General features: G+C 36.4%; 1 protein-coding gene across 3 annotated transcripts in view; it reads left to right on the forward strand.

Annotated features, from left to right (window-relative positions):
• ezrb (ezrin b) overlaps positions 1-11526 on the forward strand; it is a 29003-nt gene extending 17477 nt beyond the window's left edge. For all 3 annotated transcript variants that reach the window (XM_026999972.3, XM_081696280.1, XM_081696285.1), the window contains exons 7-14: positions 155-301; positions 4352-4448; positions 6427-6590; positions 7769-7899; positions 9191-9351; positions 9583-9675; positions 9905-10156; positions 10681-11526. In XM_026999972.3, coding sequence (XP_026855773.1) covers positions 155-301; positions 4352-4448; positions 6427-6590; positions 7769-7899; positions 9191-9351; positions 9583-9675; positions 9905-10156; positions 10681-10845 — 1210 coding nt within the window. In that variant the 3' untranslated portion in view covers positions 10846-11526. The remainder of the gene's footprint in view (positions 1-154; positions 302-4351; positions 4449-6426; positions 6591-7768; positions 7900-9190; positions 9352-9582; positions 9676-9904; positions 10157-10680) is intronic.
• Positions 11527-13042: the final 1516 nt, after the last annotated feature.

A 13042-nucleotide genomic window follows, 5' to 3' on the forward strand; every position in this document is an offset into this window, starting at 1 on the left:
TCAGGTCTATGATGCTTTATGCCTTTTGTATGCACATGAGTAACATGGAAATTGTTGATAGCAGATTGGGTCATGAAAGCATGGCTGCATCTGGCACCTTATGTATTTACCATAGAACTTACATAGAACTTGCGACTCCTCTCTCTCTCTCTAGGGAGGATGCCATGCTGGAGTACTTAAAGATTGCACAAGACCTGGAAATGTATGGGGTGAACTATTTTGATATAAAAAACAAGAAGGGAACAGATCTTTGTCTGGGAGTAGATGCCTTAGGCCTAAACATTTATGACAAAGAGGACAAGTAAGTCCAGCCTTTCTCTCCTTACACTGCACTTTAGACTTTACTTTGCTTTGGAGTTGAGATGTACTCATTGCTTAAATTTGTCTGTCTGTCTGTCTGTCTGTCTGTCTGTCTGTCTGTCTGTCTGAGAGTGGTGTTATGGGTATTATTTTCATAAAACTGCACACCTGGGAGTGATTTATTTTCAATTCATCTCATGGAAACTTGCCAAGGCTTATACTTTTTTGTTACTGAATGAAACTTTTATATTGTGGAATATCTTGCAACGTTATTTCCTTTGAAACTTTATTTCAGTTCATATCTCTCCTTACATGTAACAAATGTAACAGTTAGTAGGTAAACAATAATTCTGAATTTTTAAATGATATTAAACTGCATATTTCCATAGATTATGAAGTTTCAAATAGAGCAATCCATCTCAAAATATTGCACCCTAAAACCTGCTGTCTGGGCTTAAATCAGTGACGGGTTTGGTTGGTTGCTGTTGTTCTTCTGGGGGGTGACTTTCTGTAGATTTCCTGTAGCTTTGTGACACCTGTGGCATTTGATTAGCTGCCAATAAGTTTTGTCGATTGCTACTTAAAGTTTAAATCTTATTTAATGTTATTTAATGTTTCTTATAAAACTCCCCCCATTGGGACATTATGCTGATGCCACTACCTAGCCATTATGCCATCAACTACCTCCTGTCATATGACAACTACTAGATGGAGGGTTGTTCCTCTGAGACATGAAATGCCAAGCAGCACATCTTTTAAAACTGCTGTCTATTTAATCAACACCTTTTGACCAAACATGTCTGAGAATTCGATTTTACCGTGGTATGAATGATATAAATGATTCATTTGTGCCCAAAGTACTTAATTTGTAGTTGTACATACAATGTACTCGTTTCTTTTGCATTTAAAAAAAACCCCAAAACCTTAATGCTATTTCAGCTCTCATTGAACCTACCATATATTACTCCTTTTTTGCCTCGGGTTAATTTTAAGTTCAAGTATACCAACCAGATATTCGGTCTTGTCCATAGTAGTAGATGGACTTGAATATAGTTGTCATATTGATTGAGATGGTTTGTGTATGCTTTTTTTTTTGGCAGAAAAATCTAGGGTTCTGCTATCATAAAATCATATACAAAATATAAACCTTTATAGCCGCAGTCACCCTAGACTTGAGTTAACAGAATTTTGCGAGCAAAATCATTATTAATTTCAATGGAATTCGCAATGCAGCTATCCACGGTCTTGACCAGTCACGCTACTGCTCGGGGTACAGTGCTCTAAAGGGCTGGGCCTTTATAGAGCAGTACTGTAGATCTGTAATTGAGCAAATGCTAAGTATATATATGTGCTATTGAGTTACCCGGTTAGCAACTTGGTTGGCAAGTAGAGTGATTCCAACAAATTCACAATATACAAATCTTTTTATATTCATAAGATTTTATTTAATGTGCCCAAATTTAGGGAACTCTGAAGTGTGTTTACAGATCAGATTAAACCTGGGTACTGATTAGCATAGCATGCTTGTAATAATACTTTACCTGCACTTGCTTACTATTAATATTTTTCCATAATTTCATATGATTAATCAGTAAATTGTTTTACATCATTTTACTGTCTTAAACCAGATGTATAGCTAGTTCTACACCTTGTTTCCTCATTCTTACCACAGTATCACTAGCCAAGCTGCCAGCGACATTAAAATGGATGACTTGTTTGTGTTGCCAATCTTCCAGCCCCACCTATTTCTCACAGAAATGAACTCGAAATGTCTAGTGTGACCGTGGCTTATGACATCCCAGATAATTTATCCCTCAAATAAAATGCCAATTGTTTAACAGCTACACTATAACTGAATATCTATCTTCTAATAAATGTCTTAATGATGGGGGATATTAAAGAATCCCTTTGGAGCTGTTCTTTCTGAGATGACAGACACATCTAAATGCTACATGCCTTATTTAGAAAGCTGATTTCTAAACAGTGCGTACTTAACATATTTACCAGTGTGTTAAGTAAAATTGATCAGACCAATTATTTCTACCCTGGAAAACCATCTACCAAACACAAATCCAAGTTTGAATTCCTAGCTCATTGTTTAAGATGCATCTTATGTGATTGACTGTGTTTAAAAATGAATCACGCCCCTCATGTATTGGTTGTCATGTCTAGGTGAAATTTTTTTTGTGTTGCCTGGAATTCAAGGCAATGGCTGTAGTGTTGCAGATAAGTTCTGAATATTAGAACAAAGACATCTGTGACATTTTACTTAAGCGTTTTCTTTTTTTTAAATTGTATGATTATACACTTTGAAAAAACACTTCATTGTTATTATACAGTAAAAAGCTAAGTGAGAGGTATCTAGTTATACTACTCTATTGTTGGTTTAAAGTATTGCACTTAATCATATTGTACCCAGTGCATTAGGAGTGCATTCATGGTTCTTTCCTTGAGGAGTTAAAAGATATTTTTGTGTGATCATATCCTGTATTTTGAGTAACACCTTTCTGTTATTTGCCTCAAACATAGGGGTGTGTGTGCATGTTTTAAGCTCAGTGACGACAAATACCTTTTGCACAGTGCCCTCTAATGTAACCATAGTGATAAGAACTGGTTTTTCAAGCCATGTGGCTCTTAGGAATGTTGTTGAGGGAGTGTCTGTGTGTGTCTGTGTGTGGTAGAGAGATGCAGTAAAATAGTCCAGTTTAAATTATGCACTTTTTGCAGTAACACAAGTTTAAAATATATATATATATATATATATATATATATATATATATATATATATATATATATATGGTAATAAAAAGTTTAATTTTGTATTTCCCTTGCCCACTAATGTATCTCAGTGTAACAGCATATCTGCACTATTTCTCTATTTATTTCATTGTTTCATGGTACTACAGATACAGTGCGCATTTTAGCACTCATTGTTTCAGCCAAATTTTCTGTCTCTGTAGCCAAACTCCTTTTAATTTAATAGTTTTCAGACAGTCACAGTTAATAGCTCGAGTCACTGAAAATGTCTTAAGTTGTTTGAGAATGTGTCATTCCCTGAGGATATCTTTATCTTCTTTTTTTAATGCTGCTTTCAGTTTGGCTACTTTTTATGGGTTGCGTAAGCAACTTTTGGTATGTCATAAATTAGCATGTGTTTTAGTCTGTGGGCTGTGTGCAGTCTATTAAAATGATAAAATATCTTGTCAAAAATGGCTAATATTGTAAAGAGGAATAACTGCTTGTTTTATGAGTGCCATTTTAGTATGAATTTTGTAATTGAAAATCTTTTTAACATGATATCTGCACTGCCATTTGATTAAAGACTTTAGGGTTATAAAGGTATTCAACAAATTCCTCAGCATTCTTCACCTACCATCAGTTCTGTGTGTATTGTTGGGTGGTTTAAAGTGGGTTTTTTAAATTTCTGTCAGAACTTTGTATTCAATGAATGTCATAATTGAGGTATGACATTTACAGAGAGTAGAATTAAAAGTGCCACGTTCACATACACAGTCCACATAACACACTTACTCCTAATGAGGTCAGCTACTTACACAAAGGCACATTTGAATGTACCTTTTGAGTACATTCTTTGAATATTTTGGAAACACATTCTTTGAATTTTATGGTTGTGTCCTAATTGCGTTTTGAGACGTTATTAAAATGTTCTGGCTATAGCAGAATTATTAAAGTATTAAGGAACACATATTTATCTCTGTTGCACCTTTAAGATCATGAGTGTGTGGTAACTGAGTGCTAATTGAGTACCTTAACCAATCAGAAGGTTGCTATTTCAAGCCCCACTGGTGCCAGGTTGCCACTGTTGGGCCCCTGAGCAAGGCCCTTTACTCTCAATTGCTCAAATTGTACTAATTGTTATAATTGTAAGTTGCTTTGGATAAAAGCATCAGCTAAATGCCGTAAGTGTGTGTGTGTGTGTGAGAGAACGAGAGAATAATTACTGTTATTTTCATTTTGTCTGAAAAGTGTAAATAACTCATTGGTGTTTTTTGGGTTTTTTTTGTTTTTTTTCTTCCCAATTTCTTTATAGGCTTAGCCCCAAAATCGGATTTCCCTGGAGTGAAATCAGAAACATTTCTTTTAATGATAAGAAGTTTGTCATCAAGCCCATTGACAAAAAAGCTCCAGTAAGTGGCCATTTCAAAGTACAAAATGATATAAAATGTACAAAATATCAGGAAAATTATATTCAATTATGAGGAAAATGAGGCTTTTGTTGATATTTTTTATTCTTTTTTGTTTTTTGTGTTGTTTAACAGTTAGAATTTTGTAGAATTTGTACATTAATTGTAAGAGTAGTTCTCTCCATCACATGTAGTTTTTAGTGATTTGTCAGAATTGTTTTCACTGTTCCGCTGACCAGTTTAATACGAGTCCATTTTTAAATGATGTATACACTATTCTGGTGCAGCCAGCACTCACTGAAAAGTGCTGGTTTGCCCATTGTCCTGCCCAGATTATTAATGGATTGGTTGAATTGTAAGCAATGATAAATAAGTAGACAACACTAGAGGGGAAATGTAAACTGTGAGAAGAATTCTTCGCTTTCAAGTGTAAAGATGGAATATACTGAATATACTGAGGTTTCTTGGAAAGCTGTAGTTCTGCCAGTAAAATACTGTTCTGCTTAAGTGTTGTTCTGAACAAGTAGAGAGATGGCTTTGATACAAAATGAATCAGTTTTGTTGCCTTGTTCAGATGACAATCAGCACATCCAATAAAAAAGATTACACGACAAATATTATACTTCTTTTTGAGCATTTTGAAGCAGCATTTGCGCATTTTAAGTAGAGAAAAATTAGTTCACTCAGTATGTATATATTGTAACTAATTCTGCTTAGTATTCAAGCTCACTAGTTAGAAATATCAGATTTTTTTCCTCAACATTTAATTATGTAGAGGAGGGAGCATGTCTTAAAATCTGTGGTTTCACATCCTATATTACAGCTTCTGATACTCTCTCACTAATCAGCAGACATTCCTCCTACTTGTGATTGGTTAAAAAAAAGGTGGCTGTTCCTCCATACTCTTCTAAAGAGTTAGCTGTGAACAGCACACATTCAGACATTTATATGATCCATTTTAATGGCTGTCACTAACTGTTGGTATACCTGGTAAACAGAGATATGCTATGGCTGTTTAACAGTTTATGAAGGTGAGTCTGTGCTGAACAAATGGTACATTTTCTGCATAATTGTTGTATTTCCCCAGTTTCTTTTGAGTTTTAGATCATGCACTGTAGCATTTAATGATGCATTAAAATGAATGCACTGTTAATGGAATTATTTGGTGCTTTGGTGATTGCATCTTTGACATGGCATGACAAGCATTTCAAACCAAAAAAAAGAAGCTCAAATCCACACCTGAATTGAGTGGGATACTTGATTTCCTCTTGATTAGTCTCTTTTCTAGTCCTATTTCACTTTTTATGATTGTTTAAATAATCAAGATTATAATGTTGCATGTTTAATATTATTTTTAAAAGTTTTTATTTTGAATCAGACAAATGTCATAGTAATGATGTAAAAAGGTTCACAAACTGTATTACTGTTGACTGTATTACTGTATGACTCAAATGCACCCAAGCATGAATTGCTGTAAATACTGATTTTCAGATGTTTTACTTTTGCTCATAAGAATTGTTTATGCACTCATTTGAGGTGGCAGACTATTACCCCAGCACTGATTCATGTTAACTTGTAAAAAAACACATAAACAGGACTTATCTGTCTATTAAAGCGAATCACCAAGCCACTAACATGTCTGTGTCCATGCAGGGCAGAAAATGAGATTCCACTTAAATAATACCCAGTCAGCAGAAACTGTAAATGGCTGGCTAAATTGCCTGTCCCGACATTTGGGCAACATTTTGTAATTGTACACTTAAACCATGCAGCTGTAAGGTAGGAGTATCTGGTAAAATGGCCTGTGAGTGTAGATGCAATTAGTGATCACCAATTGCTGGTGGCTAGCTAAAAGAACCAGATGATGTTTAGATCTTTGATGTCCAAAATGTGTAATATGATTACCAGTGAAATATGTGAAGTCCTTCCTCTCAGCACACACGTTCCTAACTTATGCTCATTCCTCCTCGGTGCTGCACAGGATTTCGTCTTCTATTCCCCACGTCTGCGCCTTAACAAGCGCATCCTGCAACTGTGCATGGGCAACCACGAGCTGTACATGCGCCGTAGGAAACCAGACTCCATAGAGGTGCAACAGATGAAGGTGCAAGCGAGAGAGGAGAAGCATCAGAAACAGATGGAAAGGTGCGTTGGGAGAATGCTTTCCAGTTTAAGGGGCAAGGTGGTCTCTGTACCCTGTAATGTGTTGGTTGGTGCTTTTGATCCATGGTATTTTCAGATGTTAGCGCTGATGAAAATTTAGCGGCAGTTGGGTACCAGCTAATGGCAACCACATCCCAATTTATAATATTGTGGGATTATAAGATTTTATGAGCAAACGGCACTTTCTTCTGTGATACTTTGTGATAATTTTGCCATTTGCACACAGTTTAAGCAGTAATATACACCGTATATATTTTGAATGCACAATATTTCTAATGTCAATTTTAGAGGATCATTAGTAGCTTTAGTCATATAGGCACAGAAAGACACAAAGTGATCGTTCAGTTAAAAAAATAATCAAAAGATTTGAAATTATGCTCTACTGCAGCCAGGACATTTGCAATATACAGCCGTTTCAGTTTTAACAGATAAATGGACAAAATCCCATGTGTGTTGCTTCTTCTGTTTTTAACTATGTGACATTTAGGTCAGTTTGTATAGATATGTCATACTGAAACCATCTAGAATATATTTTGAGACGTGTGATTTTAGCATTTTTAATTTATGATCATGTAAATCTGAGGTGAGTGGAAAATTTGATTTTTGCTTTATTTCACTCTCATAGAATCACTGTATTATGCCAAGAGCTAATTTTGTTTGTTTTTCTACCACTTAAACTATTCAACCAAGTCATTTATGCTCTGTCTGTGTATAATCATTAAGTAAATCATCAAGGTAAAATAGTGGAATGGGGACCCTTATATCTCATATAAATAATGAGGAGGTCAAAAAGCATGAACAGTTGACCAAAAGCACACGCTGTATGTGTATTGAATAAGGTCAAATACCTTAACACATTTACAGTAAAATAAAAGCCAGATTCTAGAGGCTAATTGGCATTACACTAGTATAGCTTGCATCAATGTAGTTTCAATTATGAATAAATCATGTCTTGGGCTTGTTCTGCCAGTTGCATAAAACCAAAATGCTGGTTTAGCGCTTGGGGTTAACTCTTGTTCAGTGAGATAGCAACTAAGTGTGCATCTTAATTTGAGGAAACATGTCACCAGACACCTGAATTATGCATTACTCTGAGAAACAATTCGCTGTAGTAAACATTTGCCTCTCATTGTGCCTTTTTCTGGCTATCTTATCTGCAGGGCCCAGCTGGAGAGTGAGAAGAAAAAGAGAGAGGCCATAGAGCAGGAGAAGGAACAGATGGAGAGAGAGAAGCGGGAGCTGATGATGCGGCTGTACCAGTTTCAGGAGAAGACTGAGAAAGCGGAGAAAGGTAGGACATTCCATTAATGCCCTATGGTTTCATGTTAAATCAAAGAGAATTGTATGTGATGAATTTGTCATTTGTAATGAACAATGCCCAAGTACAATAACAAAACAGTTGTTGATGGTTGTTGGACTTGTGAATGTGCTACAGATGTTCCATCTGTAGTTGCTGTGCTATAAATGTTTGTTTACATAATCAGCCTTAAAAATACGTAAACATTTTGTCATTTTAGTTAATTCACGTGCACACATTAACACAATATAGGTACACTGCATGAAGTGTGCGTTACATCATACACAGAACAATCTGGACATTGATGGATATCCTAATAGTTGCAGAAGCAAGTTGACTGTACACAGGATATTAATTTGGTTGCAGAAGACTGGTTCTACTTTTGGTTTGTCAGAATTCAGCTGTTTAAGTAAGCTTATGTGAATATGTACACTGGCAGAAAAGATGGGCACTACACACACCTGCTTACCTCCAGTCACTCCATGATCATTTGGTGTCATTTGAGATTTTCTGTTTTGCCATGAGGCTGTTGCTCAGTTCATTTCCTAGCTAGAGCTGCCTAACAGTGCCTGTAGGTTAATCTTCTTTAATCTTCTTCAGTTCATCAGAGATCACTAAATTGAAAGGTGTTCTCATAAATTGTGTTTTACTCAGTAATACATTATTCTGTCATCACATTGTCAGAGAAAAAACATTAGATTTCTAATGCCAAAGCCAATATATAAGGAAACTTAAGATCTGAACACCCATTTGCAATTAACTTAAGCCAACAAGACAAACCAGATACATTCAAATATAGGTATGTAGAATTTATTTCTGAAACGCATATAACACAGACCCAGTGCTGTACAAAGGATAAAACCGCAAGAAAACCCTCAACAAAACAATAAGTAACTAAAACCAAATACAGATTTAAAAATGCACGATTAGGGGCCAGAAAAGCCAGAGAATAGCCTAGACTTAAATGCAGCGATGGAGGAAACGTATCAAATCTTTAATGACAACTGGTCCCACAATCGAGGAGCAGCAATTGCAAATTCTCTGTCACCTTTTATATTTATTCACATTGATATAAATGGTAGGAATTCCATATAGGCCTAATAAAGCACATAAAGGGAGTGAGAGAGTTCCTCTATTGTTAGCACTCTCAAAGAGCCGACCTGCCTAAGCATTCAAATCTCAGTATAACTCCTACTGTACAGCATCACCAAGGGTGTGAAAATCAACAGGGTGTGCTGCTCATAGTGTTTGCATTCTTCTGCAGTGAGCATTTGTTTTGTGTCAGACCTGCATGAGCAGATGCTGAGGGCCCAACAGCTGGAACAGGAGCGGATGCGTGCAAAGCAGGAAGCTGACAGACTGGAGGCTGAGAGACAGGCTGCCCTGTTGGCCAAGGAGGAACTGGCACGCCAAGCCCAAGATCAAATGAAGAACCGGGAGCAGCTGGTGAGAGAAGCTGTGTTAAAGAGCTGCTGAACCGGGAGCTTCTGCTTACCAGAAAAGTTGTTTATATGAAAAACTATTTATAAAAGAAAGGCTGTCTAAGTATTTGGAATATTATTTCTGTCTGTGTCTGTCTGTCTGTCTATCTCTATAATATATAATAATCAGAATGCATGCATATCATGTACTTGATCTTCCATTCTTTATCACATGGATCACTGCATGCACATACAGGCAGCTGAGCTTGAACAACACTCTGCAAAGATTGCCCACCTAGAGGAGGCCAGGAAGCGCAAGGAAGATGAAGCCAGCACATGGCAGCACAGAGTAAGCACCTACCAAGACAGTGGAATTTTACTTGTGTTAAGAGATGTGCATAGAAGCACTAGTGTTTGTTACACAACATTACCTGGAGTTCTTGATGTCCTATTCATGTTGTCATTGCCTAAAGTGCACACATTGTTATTTTCAGAACATATCTTAAGGTTCTCGTGAAGAGCCAATACACACCCACACATTTAGCAGTGTAGTGCATGGGTACGCTGTGTTTCTCCAGGCGCACGAAGCCCAGCAGGACCTTTTGAAGACCCGGGAGGAGTTGCACCTGATGATGACAGCCCCCCCTCCCCCTCCTCCTCCTCCCCCTCCTGTCTACGATGACATAGAGGACCATGAGGGCGAAGATGGTGAGGAGGGAACCAGAAGTTACAGTGCCGACCTGCGGAGTGATGGAATCAGCGACCATCGCCACGAGGAGAACCGCATCACAGAGGCTGAGAAGAACGAGCGCGTTCAGAAACAGCTGCTGGTGAGAGGGAGGGGTAGATGGTGGGGGGGGGGATGTAGCGGGGGGAAAAGAGAGACAATTGCCACCTGTTGCACAGAGACATGGATACTCGCTGTGTACAGACAGAGTTAAATGACCCATGTGTGCTCCCTGGAACATTTACAAACACACATGCATGTTACTCATTGTCTGTTTCCTGAACATGCATACACATAATGCACATAAAGAAAATATTGTCTCTATGACAAAAATAAATAATGAAATCTATAAAATTCATATTACTAAATACCACATTGTGATTTAAGAAGAAAGCAGGACATGCCTGTACACTAAGCAGATGCATTGATTCCAAGAGTCTTTGATGATGGAGTGATTTCCTGCAGCCCATGGTTTAAGAGTCATGCAATTGCAATTCATGTTAAGCCTGTTATGTTTTTAAAAGTGAACTTTTTTTAAAGTTGCTAGTAAATTTCAGTGACTTTTGCCACTGAATATAGCCTGTGCAGATTACTTACCCACCCTTTGCACTTTTTTTGCCTTCTCAGGCTTTAACCTCAGAGCTAGCTCATGCTCGCGATGAAACCAAAAAGACCCAGAACGACCTTCTGCACTCTGAGAACGTGCGCGCTGGCCGTGACAAATACAAGACCTTGCGACAGATCCGACAGGGCAACACTAAACAACGGATTGATGAATTTGAGGCCTTGTAAAAGTTGCAGGCTGGGGAGGGGAGGGAGGGCTGACAACATGGAAGGAAGATTTTCTTGTTCATCCTTTATAAGAGGCACACCCTCAATACAAGAAAAAAGCTTATGGTTATGGAACACCAGATTGTTAAAGACTCTAGAAATGTGCTCTTAACATAAAGGGTTTCTAGGAAAATTAGCAACATTTATTACATTCTGATACACTAGTGCCAAAATGCACCTTTTGATAGCATTGACTTTTTTTTAGTTAATTATAAATCACTTTCAAATCACTTTTCTTTTTTAAACAATCTGTGTTTTGATAAGAAATTAATTCCTAACTGGATTGTAGCTCAATAAATATTTTGAATATATTTAATAGCTTTTAAGAAAGTAAATATAGCTCCTCTTCTGTGTGAGAGACGCACACAGATGCACGCATATATAATTGGCAAATAGGAAGTGTCTTTCTATATAAATCAACGAAGAGCATAACATAACCCTATATAAATCAATGAGGAGCATAACATAACCCTTATCCTCTTGTATTGTAACCTTTAGGGTATAATCATTATGTAATCAATTATACTTTTCATTTATATTTATTGTGTATATGGGACAATTTAAAAGGGATCTTAATTTGGAATTGTATATTTTGCTGTTTTGTTAATTAAAATAAGCATTTGTCAGGTGTTGGCCAAAATATTTTTTCAACTATGCATTCTTTTCTTCATAATGATAACGTAGATTGCCTATTTATTAATTTTAGCTTTTCACTTTGCGTTAAGCTATACAGTATTGAATCTTAATTTCTCCTGTAGATTTAATGATTGTATTTTAAAGTTTTTGCTGTAGGAGCACCTCCGAGGTTTCAAATTAATGTTTTACTTGTATGTTCTCTTTTGTATTTCACAGGGTTCATATAAGCATTGGCTATCTGAAAGCAGAGCAATGGTTTTTAGTGCTGGCCCAATTAAATCATGTTGGGAACAGCCTAAACCCAAAACATTTCAGCCAAATTATAATGATTACTGCTTAAAAACCTACAGCAACATCATCTGAGGGGCTAAGAACTGCATACATTTGGAAACTAACTTTGTATTATGTATTTACCTGTGACCCCTGTCAGTTTTGATTATTAGCTAGTTATTTGCTCTCCTCAGAATAGCTGCACAGATATTGAAACACATTTTTGAACCTTGTTTAGTAAATAATTCATATATCTTGATGTATCCTATATTGCGGGGACAGAACAAAACAAAACAAAACAAAACAAAGAAACATGCAATCTCTTAGATAGCAGAAAATGAATAAAATGTAATGTGAAGTAAACAAATCAGTTGGATAGAAAAGACCAGAAAATGATAATTATTCATAACATGGACTGAAATATTACATGAATGAAAATTGGATTTGAGCTGTTGGTTGAAGATATGTTTCATAAATACTGGGAGTGGACGGTCATGGGATCCAAGTATTTGGAGCATAAAACCAAAATGCTGGCGCATTTCTTGGGGTTATCTCTTGTTCAGTGAGATAGCAACTGATCTTAAGTCTTAATTTGAGGAAACATGTCTTATCCAAAAGAAATATCACAAGACACCTGAATATGTATGAGCATAAAGTTGTTTAAAAACAAGTAGGAGCTATAGTTTCAAACAAAACAGGCAGCAGTGCAGTAATGCTCATCGAAGGCTGTAATCCCATAGACCAAATATTACAATGCTCTGAACAAGGTAAAACAACTAAACTGCGGTCTTCCTCTCATGAAGAAAGGCATTCAGTGTGACTGATCAAATCAGTGTCAAGCTCTATAATCATTACTGTTAGTAATATATGACATTATTTTTTTAGACAGTTAAGGAAACACAACCAAGCTATTGTGAAACTTGAGTCCAAAAGTAATAAGGTAAGGTAATAAGTTCCAGCCAAAATGAGAAAAGTGATCATAAATTTCTTGCTTATTTAGCTGTCATTTGAATTTGGTTAATGATGTTGGTAGTACTCACTGGTTACACATATGTTCAGTATTTAAGTTATTAAACTCTGCAACAAAATTTAAGCTTAAATATATATTTTTTTGTTGCTTACATTAAAGCTGAATAGCCTTTTTCTTAATTTAAAATTACTTTTGCATTTCTGCGCTAGTCACTGAGGTGTTTAGACATGCAGATTATAATTATTAATTATTCCTTATTTTAATTATCGGAAGCTAAAAATT

The sequence above is a fragment of the Electrophorus electricus genome, chromosome 2, assembly GCF_041902795.1.
Source record: "Electrophorus electricus isolate QZ-2024a chromosome 2, ASM4190279v1, whole genome shotgun sequence".
NCBI lineage: Eukaryota > Metazoa > Chordata > Actinopteri > Gymnotiformes > Gymnotidae > Electrophorus > Electrophorus electricus.